The sequence below is a fragment of the Filicampus tigris genome, chromosome 13 (genome assembly GCF_054856515.1).
Source record: "Filicampus tigris isolate MCC_2025a chromosome 13, RoL_Ftig_1.0, whole genome shotgun sequence".
In the NCBI taxonomy this organism is placed as follows: Eukaryota; Metazoa; Chordata; class Actinopteri; order Syngnathiformes; family Syngnathidae; genus Filicampus; species Filicampus tigris.
In genome coordinates this window covers 12,433,877-12,460,545 of record NC_141229.1, presented here as the reverse complement: position 1 = coordinate 12,460,545, position 26,669 = coordinate 12,433,877, and the positions used below count along the sequence as shown (strand labels likewise).

General features: G+C 42.2%; 3 protein-coding genes across 6 annotated transcripts; 2 read left to right on the top strand and 1 right to left on the bottom strand.

Annotated features, from left to right (window-relative positions):
- Nucleotides 1–945: 945 nt before the first annotated feature.
- LOC147137614 (14-3-3 protein beta/alpha-1-like) lies at nucleotides 946–10,729 on the top strand. 3 transcript variants are annotated; one of them, XM_086048964.1, is made up of 6 exons: nucleotides 946–1,110; nucleotides 1,685–2,076; nucleotides 7,969–8,092; nucleotides 8,471–8,634; nucleotides 8,710–8,805; nucleotides 9,670–10,729. In XM_086048964.1, the coding sequence occupies exons 2-6, from the start codon at nucleotides 1,783–1,785 to the stop codon at nucleotides 9,742–9,744; spliced, it is 753 nt and encodes a 250-aa protein (XP_085905090.1). In that variant the 5' UTR covers nucleotides 946–1,110; nucleotides 1,685–1,782; the 3' UTR covers nucleotides 9,745–10,729. The 3 variants fall into 3 exon arrangements, with proteins under 3 accessions (XP_085905090.1, XP_085905091.1, XP_085905092.1); XM_086048965.1 differs by having other exon boundaries at nucleotides 978–1,110; nucleotides 1,637–2,076; XM_086048966.1 differs by having other exon boundaries at nucleotides 999–1,106.
- An 823-nt stretch (nucleotides 10,730–11,552) lies between these two features.
- On the top strand, nucleotides 11,553–25,117 carry adam17a (ADAM metallopeptidase domain 17a). Of its 2 annotated transcripts, XM_086049919.1 has the most exons (20): nucleotides 11,553–11,801; nucleotides 12,078–12,210; nucleotides 12,812–12,945; nucleotides 13,168–13,256; nucleotides 13,823–14,009; nucleotides 15,320–15,450; nucleotides 15,550–15,636; nucleotides 16,129–16,263; nucleotides 16,344–16,488; nucleotides 16,689–16,780; nucleotides 17,491–17,643; nucleotides 18,177–18,376; nucleotides 19,201–19,304; nucleotides 20,520–20,654; nucleotides 20,747–20,877; nucleotides 20,957–21,035; nucleotides 21,115–21,203; nucleotides 21,288–21,347; nucleotides 21,983–22,019; nucleotides 23,630–25,117. In XM_086049919.1, the coding sequence occupies exons 1-20, from the start codon at nucleotides 11,696–11,698 to the stop codon at nucleotides 24,004–24,006; spliced, it is 2,604 nt and encodes an 867-aa protein (XP_085906045.1). In that variant the 5' UTR covers nucleotides 11,553–11,695; the 3' UTR covers nucleotides 24,007–25,117. The 2 variants fall into 2 exon arrangements, with proteins under 2 accessions (XP_085906045.1, XP_085906046.1); XM_086049920.1 differs by lacking the exon at nucleotides 21,983–22,019 and having other exon boundaries at nucleotides 11,554–11,801.
- On the bottom strand, nucleotides 25,037–26,669 carry iah1 (isoamyl acetate hydrolyzing esterase 1 (putative)). Its single transcript, XM_086049921.1, has 6 exons — nucleotides 26,537–26,669; nucleotides 26,398–26,450; nucleotides 26,165–26,310; nucleotides 25,654–25,815; nucleotides 25,471–25,592; nucleotides 25,037–25,346 (listed from the first exon to the last, which is right to left on the bottom strand). The coding sequence occupies exons 1-6, from the start codon at nucleotides 26,597–26,599 to the stop codon at nucleotides 25,170–25,172; spliced, it is 723 nt and encodes a 240-aa protein (XP_085906047.1). The 5' UTR covers nucleotides 26,600–26,669; the 3' UTR covers nucleotides 25,037–25,169.

The following is a 26,669-nucleotide window of genomic DNA, read 5'->3' as shown; positions in this document are numbered from 1 at the left end:
AGAAGAGAGTGGGGCCTAGTTTCATTTGGTTGCGTACAGGATGTTAGCCTTTATGTTCTTTCCTGTTGAGAGCAAATGTTGCTGTTTCGGTGTCCTCTGGCCTACTTCACAGTGTGTGCACTGGAAAGTCTCCATGAACACGTCCCATTGGGTAGGAAGGCGGTCTGGCTTGGACAAGAAGAAAGTTGAAATTGCCACTCTGTACTCATACATTTCAGTCAAGACCATATAATATAAGCCCGTATCGAGCTGTGAGTTTGGTACCTGGGCCTTCAACAGGGACTTGCTCGACTAAATCTACTTAATGTCACCAGTACCACACTGCAAGTATATAAACCATCAATACTATATAAACACGCATTATAGCAGCACACAAATGTGCCATGTACATCATCTACAAGTGACGTGTCCTTTCCATGGCTTCAGTGGCTTGTCAGTGTGCCTTCCTATGACTAAAAGAAGGGTGGGGAATAAGCGAGAACAAAGGTTTGAATTTGTAGAAGGAGAGCAACAAATCTTTTTTCGAATGTCCTTTTTTCCTCAAGAATATGACTGACAGCAAATGCATCTTGAATTGAACCGTTTTTGTAACCTTTTTTAGGGCGTGAAAATATAGTAAAATTTATGTAGACTTTGATTAGCTCTCCATAATAATACGTGTTCATTTAAGGGAGAAATCATTAAAATAAAAGCTGACTAAATGGCTTTGTGCTTTGGGTGTGTGATCGTGCCACGCCCGCCATAGTGTCCACGCGTCGTGCCAAAGTAGGGAACGATTGGACCGATATCACCATGGCAACGCGATGACGTCTTCTCCCTTGCTCTAATTGGAGGAAACCCCGTGCGACCAGCCGCTGCAGCGTTCCGGTCCGTCAAACTACTCTCTGATGTCCCGCCTCTCACCCCCGCGCTCAATGTCTATTCGTCGACACCCCAAAAATCACCTGTCACTCAAAAGAGATAGCGATTTACAATTGGAGAGTCGCCCTAGATAATCCGCCCTCCTTTTATCAAGTTCAGTTGGACTTTAGCTACCGCTGCTTGTTCTTTGCCTTTCTGCCCAATCCATCGAATCGGACCAATTCGTGAAGCGAATTCGGACCTCTGTAGGTGAGATACATCGACTATTTTATTTTGTGCGTTCTAGGTAGCGTCCAAGATTTCTTTCTGGTAGCTGGTGTGATTAAATAGGACGCGGTCCGTTTTTGTGAGCTGCGATCTCTGTGACACTTTTTCATTGATAGGAGTGGCCCGTTAGCTTAAACCTGCAGCTTTAGCTTCACTAGGCTAGCTTTGTAGCTAGCTAGGTAGCTAAGTAGCCGCTCTAGACAGCTTTGTGGCGGGCTGCGGTACCGACGTGACTCAGCTTGGCCTTTTCAGAGCCCTGTTTTCGGTGCTAGAATCCCATTTTATAACGATCTTAAGTCATCCAGTTCGCTATATTACATGAAAAGACCGTTACGTAATCGCGTTAAAGCGCTATTGCGTACCGCAAGGCGACGTAGACTCACTTAAAACGTTCACGTCATTTTCTGTTACAATACATTTTAGCTTCACTATTCCCATGGTTTATAACTGGCTGGGTTTTCTTTTTCTTACACATTTTCTCCAAATGTGATCGTTTCGTTTTTCTCAGCCTGTCACGCCGCGGTGGAAATAACGCCACTCCTTGTTCCACTCCCAGTTCACAGTCCCCGACTCTCTCTCGTCCGGTCCGTGTCGTCTGATCCACCGCTCCCCAATCAAATATATATATATATATAAATATATATATAAAAAACTATGGATAAAGCGGATCTGATCCAGAAGGCCAAGCTGGCAGAGCAGGCCGAGCGTTACGACGACATGGCCGAGTGCATGAAGGTGGTTACGGAGAAGGGCGAAGACCTGACGAACGAGGAGAGGAACCTGCTTTCCGTCGCCTATAAGAACGTGGTGGGGGCCCGGCGGTCCTCATGGCGGGTGCTCTCCAGCATCGAAGGCAAGTCCGATACCAGCGAGAAGAAGCAGCAGCTGGTTAAGGAATATCGGGAGAAAGTGGAGAATGAGCTGCAAGAGATCTGCGAGAACGTTTTGGTACGTGACCTCCTCCTATTTATTTTTTTTAAATACCATAAAGCCAGGCATGATATGCAATGTAAAATACCAGAGTCCAATTGGTAATTCCCCAACCTTGCTTCCTTCAGTGTAGCTGAAGATAAAAAGATATATAAACTAGTCAAATAGCTAAAAAGTTTCTCCCATTTCAATCCCCTCAACAGGATAGTTGAATACATAGAAAAGATAGATACAGGTAATTTGATACAGATTTCATCCCACGAGGGAACCTGATTGTGTGAGCGCTCCCCTAGAAAAAAGACGACTGCATTTCTTAACCAGTTCAAACTTGATTTTAAAGAACAAAATGTGCAGCTCATCCAAGAACAGTTGAGCCACTACTTATCTCAGTTCCAACATGTATTGTTTTATTTTCTACAAAATATTGGACACAGACATTAAAACGCCATAACAGCATTGTAACAGTGTTGCTATATGCTGTAATGTAGTTCGACTTTGTTTAAAAAAAAAAAATTTAACCCAAGTGACAGGCTTTGCCAACATTCCTACACCATTCCTGAGGAGCTTGCAATTGCTCATCGGAAGGTTGTACTGTAATTTGTGGTAAACTCAAATGTTGCAGGGCAGTCATTCCATCTCAATTTAAATTGTCTTCTAATATTTCATTTATATCTACTGTAGGTGTGATACATGAACATAATCTCAGCCTTATGGAATAACACATCGTTGCTTTGATCTAGGTTGGCTATTTCAGTCCAGTTTGGTGTCAAATGCTGTCACCCTCTTTTCCTGTTGGCTGTAGTTCTGCAAAGATAGGGCTTTTCGTGCTGGGGAGTACAAGGAAGTATTATGCACTCCTCCTCCCACTGCTTCTGCCTTTCTGGAATCAAGATTTTTGGATACAATGTTATTGCACTACTGTGTGTGTGTCCTCTGATAAGGTCATCAACGCCTTGATTTATATATTGGTATAGAGAGAGTGAGCGCTACATCTATAGTGGAAAGTCACAGCCAATTTGTCAGATGCTGGATGACTTCCAGATTGTTTACATTTAAAAAAAATCCTTGTGAATTAATTACAAGTTCAAGCAGATTCCTTTATAACACATGAAATGCAGAGTCGATGTTTTAAGTAACATTTTAACATTAAATGTGGCGACAGAATGAAATGGTGAATTTTAAAACAAAGTAAAATATTGTAATCTTTGAAGATGCCTGATAGACAAACAGCAGAGTGACACTGTCACCTAGTGGCGTTTTATATGAATTTCTGTAAATAATACATTAAAGTGTATATTTATGGTAGCATCATTGTGGTCCAATTGATTGTATTGCTCATCTTGTACTTTAGCCAGATCCTTTCCCATGAGTCAGTTCCATTTTTGGTTTGACGGTTGTCACACTACTTTTTTGCTTTCATGGAAGTGGCAGCACAAAAAGTCCGAACACTGGTGGACATGCTCATGGAGCTCAATAAATAGGAAGTTTGCCTGATGACGCAGTGATGGTTTTGGGGCTTCAGAGCTTCCACTGCAATTGAGAGACACCTCACCAGGACCCATGCGCTAAACCCTTCTATGTAAATCTGTGCTGTTGTATCCATGTAGTCTCATCTGTCAGATGGATAACTAATGTGACAAGCCATGTGCAATAATTGACATGCACAAACAGTTCCCACTAGTTCAGCAGGATACCTTTCAGTTCATTTCAGTAATGACTTTGGCCTACATTTAAACTAGTTCCTAGCCTGGATTGACTACTAGTGGGGGCGGGGCATGCTTTCACTTCTTGATTAATCTATCGCAACAGCAGGGAGTGTGCTTCGCATTATTTCCATCCTGCCTTGATAGTGGATTAGAGGAGATCTGGTTGGAAGATTCCAGTAATGTCCCTGGGCTACTGTCTGACTGAGAAGCCGCAGGGGCTGTTCACTTTCAGCATGCATGTTCCCTGCCAGTGACTCAGCCTTTTGTGTTGCTCTTGCTAAGTGTTGCAGAAGGGTGTGTCCCTCCTCAGGCCTCAACTCGTCTGCCCAAGCCTTCCGGACTGCTAACTTTCACCAAATAATAAATCGCTGTTAGACCATGTTGGCCGTGAGGGAGGATTGACACAAGATTCGCAGCAGACTAGGGTTGCTTGGCTGAACCATGCTTGGAGCTAAAGGGGCTTGTCTGACTGCTAGGTTGGTTCAACTTGGATTCTATCTTGAAATATGCAATAGTGGTTTGGAGATTGCGGCCCCCGGTTGACACTCTAAGGCTGTCATTTTGATGTGGTTGGAATGCACAGCACCCCAAGCGTTCAGTCATTTGTGACTGTTACCTTTTGTACAACGCAGAGTTAAGGCTACATTTGGGGGACTTTTTTTTTTTTTTTGAGGGTCTACAATTAAGGGAAAAATGTAAAGTTCTGAAAGTTATAATTTTAACAGGTCAATGTCAAAATTCCCACAGAAATGTAAATGTAGCATTCGCAGACTCACAGCCGCAGTCTCTGTGTCTCTCGAGACCAGCCAGGCCCAATCATTATTTGTCAAACAGATTCAACAGATGGTGATTTGAGGCTGTGTAGTTTTGTTTTTCTCACAAACCTTTACACAGGTGCATTAAACCGAATGTGATTGAGCAATAATTCCATAAAGATTCTCAAATCAAATATATTAACTGAGTGTAAAACAAATGAAAAGATGAATGTGATTTTTTTTTTTCCCCTTACAATTGCTTTTCTAGTTTAATTATTGTATTTCCCTCCCCACTTATGTGTGTCCCTATCTGCCTTTTCTCAATTTACTGTCAAATAAAATTTTAAAGTCACCGTGGCCTGAAGACAAATTCTGGTCAGACATGCGAATTGAGTCAGCCTTGGACAGCGACTAGTTGGACCTTTCATTCTGCAACGTCGTTTGCACTCTCTCGTGAGGACCGGTGACTGAAATCAGAGCTTTGTGTGAAAGCACTGTGGAGAGTGCATCCCTCCTCTTGTCTTTTGTGCACAGCTTGCAGGGGGAAAGGAATGCTCCGTACACGAGCCGTGCGCATGTTTTGACCAAGCCAATGGTGGCTTGTGGACATGACTTGGGAGTGGCTCCCGGGAGGGATTTGGCTCAGACAAGGACACTTTCTTCCTGCCAAGGCTTGGAATCCAGGCTTCCTTTTTCTTCCTTAGGTTTGAGGTTTATGGTCCTTCGCAGATGGTTAATCTGTATTGTGTAATTGAAGCGCGACACATTTTCTGGTTTTCTCTCCGTTGAAATGCCCATGATGTGTCCTAGAGGGCAATCGCAGGTTATGATTTTGTGCTGGAGCTAGGGGTGGGCGATATGACGAAATTAAATCGTTAAGCGCTTTAATGTGTTCACGATCTCATAAAGCCGAAAGATCGTTTGATCGTCTACATGGCACAGTTTAGCTCTATGGTGGCGCCATAGACGCGCGTATACCCGACCAACCAATCACAGCACGCAAAGTGCACCGTACGTGACACTCCCCGCCTCACTGTTTGTTTGTGTAGCGGGAGGTTATAGCGGCCTGAAAGTCACCACGAAGCAGAGTTGGTCCCGAAAACAAACTCGACATCCCCAGTGTCGATTTGGTTTGGCTTTTCCTCGGAGGAGAAAGCGCAAACCAGTTATTTGCAAAGTTTGCAAAGACTCTGTTCGGACGTCAGCGACGGCCAAAGCAAACTGAGATAATCCATTGGTAGCTGGAGGCAGCCGCTAGCTCCAAGCTAACGCAACCCACGGTAACACAGCCAATTAACAAGAGCACTCCATATGAAAAAACAAGCAAGCAGTGTAAAGAAGTAACTGAGGCAGTGACTTATTACCTTGCTGAAGACATGATTCCCAGTAAAACAGCAGAAAACGAGGGCTTTAAAATACTCGTCAAAGTACTAGACCTGCGTTACGGGCTGTGTTTTTATGTTTACATTGTTACCTTTTATGTTTACATTCACTGCACATTTTGATTAAAAATTGTCACTAATCACTATTCAAATTAAAACCTGTCCAGAAATCTTAGCAGACTTAAAATGTCTTTTTTTTTTTTTCTTTTAGAGTTTTATACACATTTTAATTTGTTTTATATGTTTAACATGAGGAAAATGGTCTGAAATGTGCAAATTAGTCTTGTAAAAAAAGAATCATGATAAAATCGTGATCGTGATTTTATTTTTAAAAATTTGTGGTCTGATATTTTTGCCAGATCGTCCACCACTAGCTGGAGCTATAATCCAATTTGGGCAATATGTTATTTATAGATAACATAAGGCATTGGGTCCATAACGTTTTGTCATGCCTGTCTTTGGAGGGAGAAAAAAAAATCTCCCGGTTTTGTGAAAATGCTTATGAAGTTCCAGCCCCACTTTTCGAATTTTGGGGGGGATTCAATTAAATATTTTCTTAATGCGGTTACAGTGGGTGTCAATTATACACAGATTTTCGCTATTTGCAGGCTGGCCCGGTCCCCATTCCCTGAAAATAGCGGGAGTCCACTGTATTATATGTTAAGCCACTGTTAAAATTCATTCATGGGCTTCTGTTCCCAAAATGGGATCCCGCTCACAACTTAAAACATGTGCAACCACATTTCATCCCACAATATACAAAAGGTATTGGTCTGAATAGGATCTGTTTTTGTACTCTCAAAATGAGTCCACAGCCCTGAAACATTACTGCTTCGCTCGATTTCCAACCACAAAAATTGTTCCATCACATGTTCTCCACAGAGGGTGGAAGTCACAATTTAAGCACTTTTTTTTTTTAAGCCTGTGGGAGATGACCTTATGACTTTGTTCGTCACTGTTCTCTATGAAAGACAATGACACTGAAGCTGAATGTCAATCTAGGGCTGCTCGATTATGATTTTTTAAAAAAATCACGATTATTTTGGTCATTTAAATTACTATTCAGACGATCATTTATTATTTGGTACAAAACAAGAAAATGTTTTAACATAAAAAAATACAAGGACAAATCCATTTCTTTGAAACACTATGTAAGTTCCTTTTGGACCAAGCAAAATTGATTAAACTATTATAAAATAAAAAAGGTGCAAATGTATGATGTCTTTGTGCAAACAAACAGTGCGTTGGATATAAATGCATATTAAAATGATTATGCCAATTTTGTGATCGTGGAGTGTAATAATCGTGATTATAATTGAATTTCAATTAATTGCACAGCCCTACAATTTTCCATGTTTGGGAATCAAACCCTTTTATAGAAGCGGCACAGTATGGCACCTGTGTGAAGGGGAACTCTGGAAAGGCGGGGCCCAACGTTGAGCTTTGCAACTTGCGGCTCCAGTGCTGTTATGACGAAAGCAATTGTTGCTGCCCAAGTATTAGGCTAGGTTCACACCACAGGCAACTGCGACCCAGATCGAAAAATTTTTTGCCCATATGCAACCTGTATCATGATTTTTATTTTAAATTTTTTTTTTATGACAATCCGAACGACTCAATTCCGATTTTCCTTTTTTTTTAAAAAAAATGTTTTTATTATTATTTTTTAATTCGACCTGGGTCACTTGCATATGTGGTCCTAGCTCGGAATCTGCAAAGTTGTTTTGAGTAACGCTATTGACTTTATATTTTACTTTAATTTAATCCCACTTGAAACATGAAGCATAAAGTGGACATTTATGGATTGTTGTGAAATGACTTGAGTTCATTGCCACCATCTAGAGCTCTTGCGTACATCATATTTTCTGGCATGTGTGTTTCTGGTGAAGGCTATCTAGCTTGTTTATTATCAAATGGTGTTTTTGGGAATATTTCCTCTTCGCCCCCTTTTTTTAAAATTTTTTAAATTTTTTTTTACCTGATATCACATTGAGTATTTGATTTGTCCTGTGGCCGATGTCTGTTAATATCACCCCATCTAACCGAATGTTTCTCCCCCCTCAACAGTCACTTCTGGATGAGTATTTAATTGGGAACTCCAAACAACAAGAGAGCAAAGTTTTTTACCTGAAGATGAAGGGGGACTACTATAGATACCTCGCTGAAGTTGCCTCTGGAGATGACAAAAAAAGTAAGAGTACTGCATTTAACTATTATGAATTGCACATATTTTAATTATTACAACCTGCTCCATATCTTTGCACCCAAACTAGGAATGTGTCATAGTATGTTTCACTATTGGCTGGAAATGATGACACAGGGCCTCATTTCGGAAGTTAGAGTGGTAGTGGGTGGTCGCTGACTCAGCTTTCCACACAAACACTTACTGTCATTTTAATGGTCTGATTTGACCTGTCAACATTTTTGTTTGATTTAACTTATTCACCATGTCAACTAATAGGCTACAATTGATCTGTTGTCTACCCTTTAAAAGACAAGCATCAAAGGAGTGGGCTTTTGTACAGCGATGGTGTGTTTCTTGAAGCTGAATTGCGTGTTTCTTCATCAGAGATCATCGACAACTCGCAGCAGGCGTACCAGGAAGCGTTTGACATCAGTAATACCGACATGGACTCCACACATCCCATCCGCTTGGGTCTGGCTCTTAACTTTTCGGTCTTCTATTACGAGATCCTCAACTCTCCAGAAAAAGCTTGTGAACTCGCTAAAAAGGTTTGTGCACACAACCTCACGCTGTTCTCCACTCGGAGCCCGTTCAATTTGTTCCATTCTTCATTTTGCTGGCAGGCGTTCGACGAGGCCATCGCTGAGCTCGACCAACTAAACGAGGAGTCCTACAAAGACAGCACCCTCATCATGCAGCTCCTCAGAGACAATCTGACAGTGAGTGTCCTCTTCTCACATCACACAAAATGAACGCCACTCATTGCAGCAGACTTCAAATTTCACATTTTTCCTGAAATGTAATCTTGCCTCTTGTCTATCTCTCGTATTGTTCGCATTAAAGGAATTATCGATTAGGGATGGGCCAATCCTCTGGATCAATATCGCATTATTTTTATTAGAACCAGTCCGATCGAATCCATAAACCCAAACTATAACCATATTTCCTGAACTTGACTTTGTGTGACGCACCATAGCACAGACTACAATAGTGTTGAATGGCATACCAAAACACAAACTACAGTAGTGTTGCACCAAGTTACGGTACCAATACCGAATTGTGAATTTTAGGGGGCAAAAATAACACAATGGTGAAGAAAGCACTCCTACTCTGTGTCAAACAGGGCAGGCGCTCAGCTCATTGGCCGCCTTACAGAAGGCGTAAGGTTCAATCTTTCCGAGTCTGGATGTGTACTGTGCCACGTTCATGACCGTCTAAACTAACGAGCACAATTTTCTTTTTATAAAGGACTGTGTCAGCCTCGATTGCCCCTAGTCACGGAAACGCGTTACCTGCTTGGAGCCGGCGCACTTATTTCATCCAGTGTGGTACATTTTTAGAATGGAATTAAGAGTTACCAACACTCATATTAGGTGCTGCTGTGAGACTCTATGTATATGGCCGGTTTGGTCTCCAACTATCAAGTGATTGCAAGCTTAATGTCCGGGAATGTGTAAATTGAGCAATTTGTTACACTGAAGCATGCCTTTCTAAATGATTAGAATAATAGCATAGTTTCTGAAAATATTCAAGATACAGGGTTAGATATTGTTTAAAATGCAAATTGTATCTTGTTTCCTCAGCTATGGACATCGGACACCGCTGGTGAGGAGGGCGATGCCGGAGAAAGAGGTGACGGCGGTGAAACTGAGAACTAGAAGAAAGTACTTGGCCTCCAAAAAACAACAAAAGGATTAAAAAAAAAAAAGAAAAGCAAACAAAAAAAAAACTTTTTACACATCTGTCATTCCTTATTGCTCCAATCCAACATTCTTCCAATGAAACCCATTGCTGAAAAAAAAATTGTGTAATCATGGAAAAAAATAAATAAATTGGAGGAAAAAAACTGATTAGGATGACCTGTTAAAGTAAAACCCTCCATTCCTTTGGTTTGTGTGTGTCCTGGCCTTTCAGTATGTGCAATTTCAGCTGTAGAAAAGTATTGATAGCTTGACATGGTATTACGCTCTTTTCCTAAAGTTAGAGGCAGAAACCCTCAGTCGTTACATCAAACAACTGGAAGTTTATCCTCTGAGGAAGATTTCGTTTCCAGGTTATAATCTTAGGTTCCTTTTCCTGCTCTGTCTAAAAAATAAATAAATAAATAAATAAAAAATAAATTAAACAATTGTGGTACGGTTACAGCGTCTGAAATTCCACTTCAGATAGTTTTCTTGCTGCAGGGAATGCCAGTGTTCCATGCATGCTGGCAGCAAATGCTTAGTAGTGCCCCATTGGATTAATCCTAACTTTATGATGCCACTCTTTCACTGAAGCATGTCTGTTTGGGGGAGGGAGGTAGGGGGGGTTTGCGGGGGGAGGCTTGACTGACTGACACGCCGGGACCTTTTAAATGGGAAGATGAAGACAATTCTGTCATTGCATGTCTCTTGAGATATTACACTGGAATGGGAACAAATGCTGTAACACACAAGTTCAAGTGTCAAGTTTAATATTTTTCAATGCAGGTTTGTACACATCCTAAAAGAGGGTGGTCTGTTTGTCTGTCCAGTGATTGTCATTAGAGATTTGGACCACTATTGTTTTGCTATTCATTCAATTGTAGTCCCCTAAAGCCTTGTGGAACCGTTTGAATCCCTGTGTAACAGCTATGTTAACATGAATAAATCATTTTATAAACCATGCTGTGTGTTTGCGCAGAATTTTTTGTATTGTGCTGTACCTCACTTAACCATTAACCATCCGTGTCCACAACTGTGCCATGGGTGATATTTTGCCTATCCAAGCAAACCCGGTTTGCAGTCAGAGGACATGGAAGACAACCACTCATACACGTCTACGGACCAGTTAGTCTTCAATAAAATTCAAGGGGGGACTACAGCATATTGTTTCTGAGTTGTTGGGGCACTGAAAAAAGTTACCTATTTAGCTATTTTAAATTCTATAACTGTCATTCACGGCTCATGTGACGTCTGCACAAGGTAAGTTGTGATTGGTCGTTACAGACCGAGTACGTATGTCAATTCGGTCAACAGCAAGTGGCAAAATGCGTTTTTAAAGGTTTTAAAAAATAATGAAGATATCAAATTCATTATAGACGAAATATTGATAGTTGATAGATAATTTTTATTTCTGCTGATGATGGAATTTTTTTTCCCCTTACACCTCTCTTAAAGATTTGACAATTTCAAAGACACCTTGTTATATGAGCAGAGAGAAATTACACTCGTCAACATGTGTGTGTTGTTTGTTAAAATTTGTTTTTAAGTTTTATCTCGGATTTGACAATGCGTTGCACTTTATAGCTTTGTCGTTTCAAATGAAAGCATTTAGTAAAAAAATGTTGATCACTTTTAATGAGCCCAATAATTACAAAAAATGTTTCACAATGTCACAGTAACCAGTAGACTGGTGACAGATAGATGCCATGCAGTCATGTTAAAATGCTCGACCGTAGGCTGATGACGCGCTTGGTATGAAAAAAGGATCCCTGGATGACGTTGCGTGATGAATTTCTTGATGAGACTTCGAGCGGAAGTTGTCGTTCTGTCGACTTCCGCTTTGTTCCTGCTAGCTTCTCAGACGAGCTGGTAAACTCTGTGACAATGTCGGCGTCATTGTGATATTTGTTATCAGCGCTGTTTCACCATGTGGAGCGTGTGCTTATCATCTTTTCTGGCTCATTTATGCTTGAGCGGAGCTTTTAAGTCAAGGATTACGCCTGAAGAAAACCGCGAAACTAACCCCGAAATTGGTAAAAATTGCTAGCTTTTTTAAGGTCGTCATTCTGTAGTTAATGAAAATAACTTCGCTAAACAATAGCCGCTTCATGTTACTTTTCATATGTCTGCCTTAATTCTAATAATACATTTTGTTGTTTAAAATGTATCAGATTTGTTCTCGTTGCTAACAACCACAAGCGTGTGGCATGGCAGCTGTGTTTTTCTCAGATGCTCTATTTTTAATATCAACAAAATCAAAATCGCTTCATTATGTACTTATTTGTGACAAGTTTCACCCTGTCTTTCAGATGCACTTCATTCCATTCTGTCTGATTTTGAGATTCTGCCAGTGTCAGACCTCCAGTTGCACTCTGTGAGGAAGAGGGATGTGCAAACCCCGTCCCGCCTGGAGCGCCTGATCAGCTTCAGAGCCTTGCAGAGGTGCACAAGGAGCATTCAAACTCCATCATTTGTCTTCCATTGGCGTCATTTTACTTTAGGATTTGTGTTGGTTTAGGAAAAAACAGCTTCGAGTTCAACAAAGTATATGCTTGCTAGACTTGGATTTGTTTTTACTGCAGTATTTGACTTGGATAAAATACCTGAAAGAAATGCTTCAGTAAAAGTACAGTTATCTTGACAGAAAATAACTGGTGGAATTTTGATTCCATTTTCATATCTATACTGTACCGCTTATGCTGTTCAGGGTCGCAGTTGAGATGGAGTCAATCCCTGCAAAGGGGCATTCAGAGGGCTTCGGCAACGGGGCAGTCTTTTATTCGCGTAGGTGCTTGGTGCCTAACGTCCGTGAATAGTGAGGGTGCACTGTGTTGATATTCTGAACCGCCTTATGGGGCTCCCTCGGCATGCCAGAAGACTCACCAGTTCGTTCAATTTTGTGTACACTGGTGAGAATTTACGTATTTTAGGGGCCCTGAACATGAACCCCCCAGCCCTCCCTCAGTTTTGCCACCTGGAAATGGCAGGTGTATGTGATATGCCTTTGTAGCTATTATGGTTTTATTTTTTATGTTCTTTCCAGACATTTCAAGCTGTACTTAACCACCAACACAGACCTTTTCACTGACAACTTCCAAGCTGTGTTTGTTGATAAACTCGGAAGGGAGGAAAACTTCAACGTTCAGCGTCAGAACTACTTCACGGGACATGTGGTTGGTGAGTTGATGCGAAATCACCTGTATATTTAGCTGTAACTGTTGACTAGTTTGCATGGTCAAAACACGTATCATCACATTTCCAGCCCAGTGATACTTTTATTTTGTAGTCCTATTTTTTTATTTACATTTATAACTTTTAAAAAACATCTGGAGTCAATGACAGGACTTCCTTTTTTTATAGGAACATTATTTCCAAATGTAATGCTCTTTTTATTTTCAGGTGAAGAGAATTCTCGTGTGCAGGCACACATTGACGGAGATGAGTTTTCAGCTCACATTCTAAGTGATGAAGCTGAATACAATGTAGAGGTAAGGAGACAAGTCATTGTCTTGGTTTGCATATAGTATGAATTGTGCTGTTATACATTGTTCATTAATTAGTTTACATTACCCTGTTGTCGGATGCTTCTGGTTTTATTTAAAAGAGACGAGAAACGGGGATTAGTTACAGATGCATTATGCAAACAAACCTCCAAGGTCGAGCAAAATCCACCCCATGATGCTGGTAGACCTCACGTTTGTTTGTATTTGGAAATGATTTTTCTCATTGGACAAAGTTCCCCCCCCCAAAATCAATTAAATTGCCGTCCTCCTTATTGCAAGAAAAAAAAAAAAAGAAATTAAGGAAATCAAAACACACTTGTTTAGTTAATCCTTTAAATGCTCACTGAGCTCAAGTCTCATAAGAGATGTGAAGGTATTGAGTGATGCCATGCGTTTGTGTGATTTAAGGGGTGTATATTGCTGAAAATGTTGTGTATTAGTATTATTATTAGTATTGGTTATTTATACGGTATTCACTGAAGTGCAATTTTTAATGCCTTTCAAATATTTTCCACAATTCTTTAAGTCAAGTGTTTTTCCCTTTTCAACAGCCCTTATGGAGGTTTGCCGACACCACTGGCACTGATGGCAGGTTATTGGTGTATCGCTCGGAAGACATTAGGAATCTCAGCCGCATAGCCTCCCCAAAGGTGTGCGGTTACATGCACGCCAAGAACCTCTTGCCCGAGTCCACCAGTGCGGGTTGGGACGAGCCCCAGGTGACGGACAACGTAAACGGTGTGTCTGCTTTTACGTGTCTCTGGTATTTGTCGCCTGCAGAGAAAAACGAAGTGGTTTAGCGGTTGGAGATCAGGGATGATGTAAGTTGCTTAGGAAAAGCAGAGGGGGTAAAAAGAGTAGGAGGATAACAAATGTCTAAGCTGGAGGAGGCTCTGGTAGTTAGACAAAAGGATGTGGGTGTCAGATTCTTGTGCTGTCACTTTAATTACCGGTAAAAAAAACAAAATCTTCCTATGCACATACACTGTTGTGATTCTGAATAATTATGTCAAATTACTGTGCCGCTTTGGAAATGTAAAGCATATATAATGGTTAGTTGTATGCCTGAGGAGACTGCCTCCCACTGCTTAGTTGAAAATACAGTCCAGTTTGTACTGGAGGAGATTTTCAAATTGATGCAGATTCTGCTCGCTAATGTGAAAAGCATCATATTTCATATTAAGGTAATGTCATCTCTTAATAAATATATTAAGAGAATGTCATCTCTTAATATGAAATATGATGCTTCGTGTAACACATTCAAATTTCTATTTGCTCTGTCTTGAAGAGCTCCCTGAGAAAGATAAAGGTGAAGAAGTAGAACCTGACATCATTGTTTACTTTAAGGGTGTATGCTTGTGTATTTTTCCTCAATGTCAGCTAACCGTTTCCTGATTTTTGTTTGAACACATCAGTTGCTCTTTCTGTTTATGTCTGACTTAAAAGGGGAAGTCATCCCCTAATTTTTCTTGACAAGAATATGTTGTGTGCCGGCCCATTAGTCGAAACATGGGATTCCGATTGATATTGTGATTGTGGAATGAGTTAAGCGGTAAAATCCACCAGTTTTTGTCCATCTCGGGGCGGCCATTTTGTCACTTGCTGTCAACTGAAAATGACATCACAGTTGCTCAGGGCATCATAGCTCAGCTTCAGAAAACAGGTGTGCTGTGATTGGTTGTTACATGAGCCCTGAGTAACTGTGATGTCATTTTCAGTCGAAAGAAGTGACAAAATGGCCGCCCCCAGAGATGGCTACCAATGGGTGGATTTTGCTGCTTAAATCATATTCCGCAAATGCAATATTGAACTGAATTCCATGTTTGGACTAGTGAAGATGCATAGAACATATTATTGAAAAAAATATGTTTGGGTTGACTTCCCACTTTAACTCACTCACTGCCAGTCATTTTCAGACCCTTCTTTACCCAACCACGTAAAAAAAATACATCAAGACAATACCTGGGATTGAATGCCTGGATTCTTAAAAAAAACATGAAAACATCCTTGACATTGAGTAAATTTAAGATTCACCTTTCACTTTGCAGATTTTCATCACAGAGAAAAGCGACAAGTCCACGACCACAAGAAGAACACCTGCCCCCTGTTGTTGGTCGCAGACTACCGCTTCTTTAAACATATGGGCCGTCGACAAGAGAGTGTCACGCTCAATTACCTGGTCAGACACCGAAAACCTAAACCTCTGTTTGGCTAATAGAATGTATAGTTTGTGTGTTGTAATATTTCTGTGTATGTTTTTTTTTTTTTCTTGCTTCAGATTGAGCTGATCGATCGAGTCGATGACATTTACCGAAATACGACGTGGGACGATGACTTCAAAGGCTACGGGGTGCAAATACATCAGGTTTGTGTAGTTACACCATGGTGGCATGAAAGGGCCTTCACCTTTTTGCTGTGTCACTGCAGGATGCGACTGACTGGTAGACTAAAACGGTCCCCTCGTTGAGACATACATTTTAAGAGGAACTGAAAGCTTTTGTGCGCGGCTCATTAAGCTTGTTCCACTGGCGTTGCGAATGAATGGACACACTGTTTATTGTACTGCGACGAGCCTTTTCTCACTCAAAAGATATGCATTCATTATTCAGCCACGCCAAGTAATTTCTTGTTCGCCCCCAATGTGAAGAACTCTTGACCGCCATTCCACCAATGGTGTTTTTATGATTTGAAAATACATCAAATGTATGTTATTTATTGACTCTACTGCTGAGGTTTGGGGTTCAAATCTGGGCCGTGACCTCTCTGTCTGGAGTTTGCGTCGTCTCGCTGCGCTTGCATGATGTCGTATTTTGATTCTTTTGAAATATATTGATCTCATCACTGGATCTATTCTAAGATGATCATCCACAAGGAGCCCACTAAACCTCCTAAACTTCCTCCCGGGCGTGCTGGCACTGGCTGGGTCCACTACAACATGGAGAACAGCCCCGTGCGGGGGAAGCTGGTTTGGGATGTCAAGAAGCTTCTGGAGGTAGGTGGGGAGAAAGCAATCGTGTCGTATAAGGAGCTACAGTACATCAAATAATTAAGTCGTTCTTAAATTGTCTCCAGCAATTCAGCTTAGACATAGCTGACAACGCGTCTTCCGTGTGCCTGGCCCACCTGTTCACCTACCAGGATTTTGACGAAGGCACTCTGGGCCTCGCCTACGTGGCCCCCTCCAAACCTCTGGCCCTGGGCGGCCTGTGCCCCAAACGTAAGGACAATGGCCCTCATTTGAAAAGCCTGCCATATAAACATAGGGTTATGTTTGGTGCATTTTACAGTCGTTCCTTGTAGCATTATTCTGGTGCTGCCTTTAACCTGTGTTTTTATGAAATAGTAAGGGTGCATAGATACTGCATTACTGGATATGTGTAAGTAGAAGAAATACTGAAATCTCATTTGCTTTTACAGCTTATTACCCATCTCTGTCTGCCAAGAAGCCCAGTTACCTCAACACCGGATTGACCAGCACAAAGAATTATGGCAAAACAATCCTGACAAAGGTGATCACCATTAATAAAGTATGAATATGAATACAGTGTTTCACGATGAGGGAGATGTACTGCTTGGACATCATGTGCCAAAGAAGCCAAAAAAACATGTTTGATGGCCATGACAAGTTTTGTTGTAGTTTTATGCCATCTTCCATTGACAAATAATCGACTGCAAGAGAGGACATTGCGATATAGTATCTACACACCAATATTTACATAAAAGGACATTGTTTAGTAACGTGAGATTGCATCTCTGTGAGGTTCGGGTACATTGATATGTTCTATGCGGCCCCACAAGTCTAAACATGGTTTTCTTATTAATATTGCGTTTGTGGAATATGAATTAAGCAGCACAATCCAGCCATTTTTATCCATCTCAGGCCGCGGCCATTTTGCCAATTGTTGTCGACTGAAATGCAAAATGGCCGCCCCCTGAGATGGATAAAAACAGGTGGCGTTTGCTGCTTAATTCATATTCCACAAACGCAATATTAATCAGAATACAGTGTTAGAAAATGTTTGACTTGGATTTCTCTTTAATTTGTGAGTGTTTGCATCGACATTCATTAACTCATTCACTACCATTGACAAATTTACTTTTTTTTTACTAATTTTGGTTTCTCAAGAAGCTTCTGGAGGTAAACTTTCAATCCTCAGCTTTGTTTTTAATGTTTGTGAATGTGTTAGCTATGAACTCAAGGATATACTTGTCCAATTAGGAGGCAGATTTGGTGACCACTCATGAGCTGGGTCATAACTTCGGAGCCGAGCACGATCCGGACAACATTCCATACTGTGCTCCCAGTGATGACCACGGGGGGAAATTTGTCATGTATCCAATTGCTGTGAGTGGAGACCATGTCAACAACAAGGTACATACTGTCCCTCCTGCTGCCGCTTCTTTTCTTCTTATTGTTTTGCTACAACACACTGTGGCTAGGATGATTAAGCTAGTGTGTGCACCGATAATTACATTTTTGTTTAGCGATCTTTATTGTAGCCATGGGCACAGATTGCTAATGTAGGCGACTTATTAGTTTGCCAGAAGGCTCGCACAATTTAGATAAATTGCATAAAAGTCTGTAAAACTGCCCGACCAGACTTGGCCAGACTGGAGGAATTAAAAACCAGCTATAGATGCCACTGAAGGTGTGAAAGCTAGTTTTAAATGAGCCCCTTTCAGTAATATGTATTAACAGCAAACTGGCATCCACTTTGGCTTTACAAAAAATATTTTCAAGACTTTTTTTGTTATTCTGAGTAGAGAATGCATGACAAGAAAAACAAACAAAAGCAAAGATTTAATACCATGATTTAATATGCCAATTAATCTGATTTGAATTCGAACTGCTCGGGCCGTGCCACTTGCAGTCAGATTTAACCCCTCCAACGTCTCCTCCTCCAGCGTTTCTCCAGCTGCAGCAAGATCTCCATAGGGAAGACGCTGCGTTACAAAGCTCCCATGTGCTTCAAGGAGAGGAATAGCAACGTGTGTGGGAACTCCCGAGTGGAAGAAGGGGAGGAGTGCGACCCCGGCTTGCTCCACCTCAACGACGACGATTGCTGCTCATCCAGCTGCAAGTTCAAATTAGGTTCCCAGTGCAGGTATGAAGTCTGACATAAAATTCCAAACAATAATGCACTTTATTCCCTGTAAAGCTTTTCACCACATTCAAATTCATAATATTTGACAGCGAATTTCTGTAGATATTCTTCACTGTCTGAGCACACACTAAGGCTGTGCAATTTATCGAAATTCAATTACGATTTCGATTATTACACTCCACGATTTCAAAATTGGCATAATCGTAAAACAATGATTATTAATACTAATTTTGAGTTGTTTTGAGGCATGCGCACATGAGTTACTCTGCTACGCCGCCCTCTCCAAGCTAGCTAGCTAGCTAGCTAGCTAGCCAGTCAGCCCGCGCCCCGCAAGTCACTCTGCACACGCTCCTACTCAACGTTTTAACAGAATAACAGACCTAAAAATGGCACAAGACCCGCCACAGGAACAACTCCAGACAAAGGTCTAAATGTATAGATGAATAGCATGTCTGTTATTCTGTCAAAATTTGGCATTTTACTCCAAGCAGTTTACTACTTTGGCAATTTATAAGTGCATAGTAAGTTAACTGGTTTATACAAGGAAACCATACTTTAATTTATACATTTGCACTTTAAATTGAAAAAAAATAATAATAATAATTTAATAAATGTTGTTGGGTGCAAAATGAACTTAAATTATTATAGCGTTTCAAAGAATTTTGTCTCAATATTTTTTACATGTTTAAACCTGTTCTTGTTTTGTAGCAAAAAAAAAAAATCGTTTGAATAATCGTGCTTTCAATTATTACCAAAATAATCGTGATTAATATTTTTTTCATAATCGAGCAGCCCTAGCACACACCCTTACTTTTTTCTCACAGTGACCGAAACAGCCCGTGCTGCAGAAACTGCAGGTTTGAACGAGCAGGAACAAGGTGTCAAGAGCCCATCAGTGCCACCTGTAAGGGCATTGCATCTTGCACAGGTATGTATGCGCCCCCTGCTGGCCACGCAGGCACAAACAACTGAATCTGACATGAAACCATTAAAAATTACGCTAGTGGTACCTTTATGTAGGCCTATCATGATAATTATATTAATTGATCGCTCAATAAATAAAATGGACCCAATCATTTCTTTCCGGATTCAAGAAATGGTCATTTACACGCGTATTTGTTTACATACGTCATCAACATTCAGTCGCGCTGCTTCGTTCCCTCTCCTGTCAGTCACCTTGCTCGCCCTGCACACATACACGCTAGGGGTGGAACAGCTTTCTTAAAACCGTTTAAATGCTTTGGTTTGACTGTTTCAGTTCGGTTTGCATGTGTCCCGTCAGTTCATAGGCATGCTTCTTGTCATTTATTACTGAGGCGCAGCTCTGTACACTACAGTAGCGCAAATAGTAGCCAAGTAGCGCTAATGCTAGCCGGCGCAACTGTGCGCAACTTGCTTGTTTGTATGCACTATCCATTATGCAAACATTCACCACACCCGCCAGGAACTAAAGAGACCGGTGAACGCCGCCTGTTTTAAGTTTCAAGAATATATTCTATGCAGGCCCACTAGTTGAAACAAGGAAATATGATGAGTATGAACTATGAGTTAAGCAGCAAAATCCTCCCGTTTTTAGCCATCTCAGGGGCGGCCATTTTGTCACTTCTGTCGACCGAAAATGACATCACACACCCTCAGGGCTTAGATAACAACCAATCACGGCTCACCTGTTTCCTGAAGATGAGCTATGATTGGTCATTATCTGAACTCATTTTCAGTCGACAGAAGTGACAAAATGGCCACCCCTAGAGATGGCTAAAAACAGGTGGATTTTGTTGTTTAAAGTGGAAGTCAACCCAAACCTATTTTTTTCAAGAATATGTTCTATGCAAGACAACTAGTTGAAACAAGGCATTCTAATAAATATTGTGTTTGTGGAATAAGAGGTAATCCATCCGTTTTTTTAGCCATCACTGGGGGCGGCCATTTTGTCACTTCTGTCGACTGAAAATGACATCACAGTTGCTCAGGGCTCAGGTAACAACCAATCACAGCTCATCTGTGTTCTGAAGCCGAGCCATGCTAGGCCTGCATAGCACATATTCTTTAAAAAAAATGTTTGGGTTGACTTCGGCTTTAAGGATTTGACCTTCAAGGAAGTAAAACATTCCAAAGTTGTCATGCAGCTGTGTTTTACTTCCAGGCAACAGCAGTCAGTGTCCTCCCCCTGAGAACGCCATCGACAACACGCTCTGCGTGGACAACGGCCGGTGCCGCAACGGAGAGTGCAACCCGTTCTGCGAGGCTGTGCAGAACCTTCAGTCCTGTGCCTGCAATGGTATCAAACGCCGCATGTTGTGTTTTCATTTCTTACCCAGTGTGCGCTACCATTGCAGCAAATGACGAGTTATTCCGCTCTCCGATTTGCAGCAACGGAGGATTCCTGCAAAGTGTGCTGCCGGACGAAAGACGGAACCTGCGCGCCCTTCGTCCAGCTGGACGGCAGTTTCCTTTTACTACGTAAAGGGAAACCTTGCACTGTGGGCTTCTGCGACGAGAACGTGAGTGTGGAAATGCGCGCTCGAGACGAGCTGCTGTCACCTTCCGATTGATTTTATGGTGGTGTTGCTATTTCCGCAGGGGAAGTGCATGAAGCAGGTGCAGGATGTAATCGAGCGTCTCTGGGACTTCATTGACAAACTGGACATAAACACTTTTGGTAAGTGCTTCACATCACACGACCAGATGACAGATGAAATCCATTTTATGCATATTTACTTTTAATGTCTCCCCATTAGGGAAGTTCCTGGCGGATAACATTGTGGGCTCTGTTGTCGTGTTCTCGCTCATCTTCTGGATCCCTCTTAGTATTCTAGTTCACTGTGTGGTAAGAAACGAACTTTAATTCTGCCAGTGGCGTTAAACGGTTGGAAATATTTCACCTTATCGCCATGTTGCTTCTCTCTTACAGGACAAGAAACTCGACCAGCAGTATGAGGAGAACACAATGTCGCTCTACTGCCCTCTGAATGTAAGTCTATCATCGCTTACAAGCTCCCCATGTGCATTTTGAAAGTGCCTTTTGAAGAATTCTTTGGTGAGCATGAAGCATTTTAGTTCGGCTGAGATGTTTTCTCTTCGTTTCCGGTCATTTCCATGACTCTAACCATAAGAAACAGACACCAAACGTTCAATGTGAGAGCTGTATCAATATTTGTCTAACGGTAAAAGAGGAACTATAATAATAACAGCAACTGCCCCTATTGATAACGCAAATATGTTGTATTGATTGTTTCCGGCATGTGAGAGGGGTCAGTGATACAGTATGACATGACGATATCCTGATCCATATATGGACCCCAAAGTAGAAGGTTAAGTTTAGTTTAGTTGGTCAAATCAAATCAGCAACCAACAACCAAACAATTAAGCCTTCTGAACCACCAGTGTCTTACGATACAGCTCTTGCATTGGATTTTACAGGTGTTGATCGTACGATGCAGTAACGTGCAGTATAGCTAGAAAGGCTTTTTCACTTTGAAGTTTGTCCTGAGTCCGGGGCACATTCAGACTTGTGTTCAAAGTTGAAGATTAGCGTGGGTCCATGGGTCCGTGCGGGCTTTCAATGACCTTTCTGTCACTCTTGGCCTTTTCTTATTGGAACTGCAGCAGACGCTGGAGGTTTGTAGTAGAGCTCCAGCTATAGGTGAGTGCGTGTGCCATGGCTTGGTGTTGCGTTGCCATCGAGTCCATGATGATGATGATGATGATGATGCTGCATGGTCTGTGGGCCCACGTTTGGGATACTCCCGCACTCCTTTACTCCTTGACGTAATCACTGATCGCCCACAAAGTCGCCGCAAGGACGTCCCACACGCCATTCGATCAGAAATTACCTCAAGAACGCAAGATTGCAGCTTGGGAGTACTCAAACAGAGACTTGTTGTCGTCTGATGCAGTGTGTGTCCACATTTTCAGTTTGCATCTGCCGTGAGCAGATCAGGGTAATTTTATTTTCTAAATTCACTTCCTGTCTTTTACCCCTTTTTGATTTTAGTTGCCTTTTGCACAGTGGTCATTATTTTGTTGTTTAGGAAACCAAAGTTCCATTGGGAACATTCTTCACTGAACACTTTAGCCTCTTTTACACGCACTGATAACAGTTTTCAGTGAAAAAAAAATGTGTCAGGAACAGTGGCAACATAAAATGGCTGCCCCTCTGGTTATAGCCACGGGGGGGTCTTTTGATATTCCATTCATATACAGTATAAGTATGTGCTGAACAGACACAGGCGACTTCACTCCATTGTTCCGGCCCCGCTATTACTTCTGAAGGTGGAAAATTACCGGGTCTACTTTCTCCCGGATTGTGTTTATACGGAAAAAGCCGTGAAATGTCTGCTTTTCCCAGCCTTGTAAAAGCGGCTACAGTGTTGCTCTGACATCACGAAAGGTCACACACACTTTGAAGCAGGACATGAAATGGTTTTACTTGAGATGGATACGAGATTCCTGGCTGTCAAGTAAAAAATGTGGATCAGAAGTCACGTTTCCGCCAAGCTGTACAGTTCAGTTCAGTTTGCCATGGTTCCTCCTTATGGCACAGTTGTACCTTAATATCGCAATGCTAACATCACTTTTTTTTTTTTTAAGTTGTGTAATTTTTAATATGTTTCAATTGACTAAATAAATAACACATATAATGGGATCGTACTTCCCGTCTTTAAATGTTCTGAGCTCCCACTTCCATGCCAGTATTATATTAAGCAGAAAATTGCTCAATCCATCAGGTCATAGTGGATGTAGCCCATTATTGGGGGGTTCACAAGCAGATACGTTTTGCTAGTCGACTATTAGGTGACGAGTTCGCTCTGACCAACCGATCAGAAGATGGAAAAATGTTGATGTCATCGAGGGACAGCGCATGGCCCTGTATGGATGAATTTGAAATCTGATTGGTTAAAGAAACTGTCCCATTGCTCATGTAGTTTATTACATCAGCCATCAGCTTATTACTGGCTCTGGGCACCATATTGCGGCTGAAATCTTTATGGACAAAAAAAATTCACATCCACATGCATGGAGTGAAATAGTTCAACCATGAGAAAAGGCCAGTCGCCTATGAGAGAATTATAGTTTTATAAAGAGTAAGAAAAAGAAAAATGGCGTCCTGATCTGAGGCAAACTGTGAGGCTTGGTGGAAATAGAGCTAAAATGTCACACTGATTTGAGTAAAAACAGAATGGATCCCGCCTCATTCCCATGCAATTGATATCGGCACGTGACTGACTCACGCTTTTTTTTATCTCCCTCCAGCAAGAAATCCTGAGCAACCTGGAGACGGCGCCCATGCGCATCGTCAAGCCTCCTCCGCCTCCCTCTTCCTCCTCCGCCGGCCCGACCGCGCTTTCATTGCAGCCCCGCCAGGCGGCGGCCGGCACCGTTTCAAACCCGACTCCCGGCCCGAGCTATGTGCCCACGCCGGAGGGCGACTGCGGCGGGGGGCTGCGGATGGCCACCATCCAGGAGGACAACAGCAGCGACTCTCACCCGGGAGAGGAGGCGGTCCGGGCCGACGACTTCCCAACCGCAGGAGCTTGCTTGTCGGCTACGAAATCCTCCTACGAGGATCTGAGCGATCAGAGCCCGTCGGCCCGGGAGAGGCGGCGCCTCAAAAGGCAAGAGTGCTTTGATGCCAAAGAGACAGAGTGCTGAATCCAGTCGTTGTGTCACTAACATATTAGTACATTGACCTAAAGATAGCCATCAAGGATATCGAATACATTCACAAAGGACTTTCTATGCTCTTCTCAAGATTAACCACCTCCCATTGAAGTGTCATTTCCTCTTTCATCGTACCTCAAACACATTCTAGACAGTATTTGCTCACCACAAGTTGCCATGGTGCACTTGGAAACCATTTCCGCTGCGTTTTAGTGTGCAAAACAACTGAATGATCATCGTACTGTAATCCCCCGCTATTTGTGGGGGAGAGGGACCAAGTCCTGCTGCAAATTGTGAAAGACTGCCAGTAATTAAGACCCCCGCCACCATTTCTTAAATTTGTAGGTTTGCTTAGGTTAATAGTTACAACTTTTTAGTGGTCATAAAACGCTTTTAAAAAAACTCATTCACTGCCAAGGACATATTTATTTGTCCTTTCACAGTCCAGCCATTCAATCCCAGGAATTTATTTATATTTTTTTTCAAACGTTAGGGTAAAAGAGGGTCTGAAAATTTCTGGCAGTGAATGAGTTAAACAGTGGAGATGTGTCACTTCAAGGTACAGTACTTCCTTGTCACCAGTTACTACACTTTTATTGACTGGGCTTCAGCGCCATTTTGTGGCGTTACATAAAGGTCACACATAACCAGAGAACTATTAGAAATATTTATCCGCGTTTATGCTGGTAGGAGATTACTGAATACACTTAGCTTGTGTCCTGTGTCGTGACTGGCTCGTTTTTAAGTAAGTCTGCTTTGTGTCACCCTGACTCCAAAACACTGTTGTGCCTTTCTTGGACTGTTATTCACCCTCATATAGAGCGATGCAGGGAAATGGAAATCCTGCTGCAAAGCTGTGAGGTGCTTGAGTTGTGTCACTGTTTTATTTGTGTGCTCGTGTCAAATTGTGGTCACGGTGTCTCGCCACTGTTGCCTGCTATTTAAGTTTTAAGCCAAAACGGAAACATGGCTGACATGAACTGAACGGATGTGAAACTGTTACTCGGTGAAATGCTTTTATTCATGGCCGCTGCTTGCATTACTTACATCCCAATAAATGATTTGATTACGTACAGAAAATGTGACGTCCAAGCTCTTTAAAAGTCCGTTTGTCGTCTGTCCATCTTGTTATTCACTGGTCGCACAGCAGGCTGCTCTCGGGGACGCCGGCATCCACGTCCCCCCAGTAGGGCAGGATGAAGGGTAGATGAGCCACTCTGCTGTCCAGCAGCTCCCAAAGGCGTTGCATCACAAACTGGTTGCCTTTTTCAGACAGGTGGAGTCCGCCCGAGAGGTAGACCGTGAAGTCCTGTGGAGATGAGAACCAAACGTGATTTGGATGCGTTCACGTATACACAATGTATGATTCTAGCCGGGATGTTGTTTTTTTCCCCCCCCCCATGGAATACAAAAATAACACGATAGAATGAAACCTGTCCGTCTTTCTGCATGAGCGTCCACAAGTCCAAGACGTCAGCGCCGCACTGAGCAGCCGCCTGGACGCACGCTTGAGCGTACTGGCCCGCCACAGAGTTCAACCGATTGAGAGGACTGCCTGAGACGCAAAAGACACTTGATGAGCTTCAGCGGGGACACTAATGTACATGTGAAGCTACCTTTCAGCTTGCACTCTTTCTCCCAGGCTTCTTCGTGGATGGGAGGAGGGGTTATGAAGATGACCTTGCCGGCCGGGACCCCTGCCGTGGCCAGGTAGCTGCTTATCGCCTTTAGGTTCTCCGAGTACTCATGCAGAGGGACATGCTGCTGAGGGTTCTTATCTACATGCAGATGGGAATAATTTCAACGTGCGAGTCACACAATGCAACATCCAGTACAGGAGGTCCAATTTAAAGTGTTGCAAATAGCTTGAAAACAAATGTATTAACTCGCTTGACCACTGAACTGATGTTTTTGATATGATAATGAGTGAAAATAGGTTAAATACATTTAAGCAAGCCTGTTTTGTTAAAGTGGATAACTGTAATGCTTTGGTGCTGAAGGAAGCAGCCAGCCAGGAAGGTAAGTTGCGAACAGATTCATTTCTGCCTATTAAGATGCAGAAAATAGATCGCAACGTTGTATTGTCGGGTCGGTTAAAGCCAGGAGCCCGTATGTGAAGTTGTATACCTTGCAGGGCGCAGTCGTTGGCTCCAAAGAAGACAGTAACTGCTGCGACGTTGGCCGACCCGTCTTGATGCACTATCCTGGGAAGAACAATCCTTCCCCATCTGGAGTTGTAGCCCGACAGCCCTCTGTTGACAACGTCACACTTCCTGCTCCAACAACACACATTCCCGCCGATTAAACTCCTAAATATATATCGACTACGATAATACAGAAATGGAAAGGGCAATAAAGACCTTGCTAATTTATCGGCGATGCTCGAACCCCATCCGTTCACTTGGAAGGAAAACTGAAAGAGGAAAAATGTCAGCTAGCAACAAAACAAAGCAGGCAACAAACGACAACAATTGTGTTCCATTCCTAAAGTTAGCTAACCTGAGTGATGGAATCCCCAAATAGAATCACTTGAGGCCAGATTAAAGTTTTCAATTTGGACATGGCGGCTTGTTGTCATGCCGTTCATACACACTTGACGCTAGAGTTTTACGGCGCATGCGCAACTCTCAAT

Bases quoted from the DNA above. Each gene is read 5' to 3' on its own strand.
- LOC147137614 (XM_086048964.1), top strand. From the start codon at position 1,783: ATGGATAAAGCGGATCTGATCCAGAAGGCCAAGCTGGCAGAGCAGGCC. The intron at 8,635-8,709 runs GTTTGTGCACAC...TTTTGCTGGCAG, and splicing joins CTTGTGAACTCGCTAAAAAG to GCGTTCGACGAGGCCATCGC. The intron at 8,806-9,669 runs GTGAGTGTCCTC...TTGTTTCCTCAG, and splicing joins TCCTCAGAGACAATCTGACA to CTATGGACATCGGACACCGC.
- adam17a (XM_086049919.1), top strand. From the start codon at position 11,696: ATGTGGAGCGTGTGCTTATCATCTTTTCTGGCTCATTTATGCTTGAGC. The intron at 16,264-16,343 runs GTAGGTGGGGAG...AATTGTCTCCAG, and splicing joins ATGTCAAGAAGCTTCTGGAG to CAATTCAGCTTAGACATAGC. The intron at 16,489-16,688 runs GTAAGGACAATG...TTGCTTTTACAG, and splicing joins GGGCGGCCTGTGCCCCAAAC to CTTATTACCCATCTCTGTCT.
- iah1 (XM_086049921.1), bottom strand. From the start codon at position 26,599: ATGTCCAAATTGAAAACTTTAATCTGGCCTCAAGTGATTCTATTTGGG. The intron at 25,816-26,164 runs GTATACAACTTC...ATCTGCATGTAG, and splicing joins CAACGACTGCGCCCTGCAAG to ATAAGAACCCTCAGCAGCAT. The intron at 25,347-25,470 runs GTTTCATTCTAT...TCATCTCCACAG, and splicing joins TCATGCAGAAAGACGGACAG to GACTTCACGGTCTACCTCTC.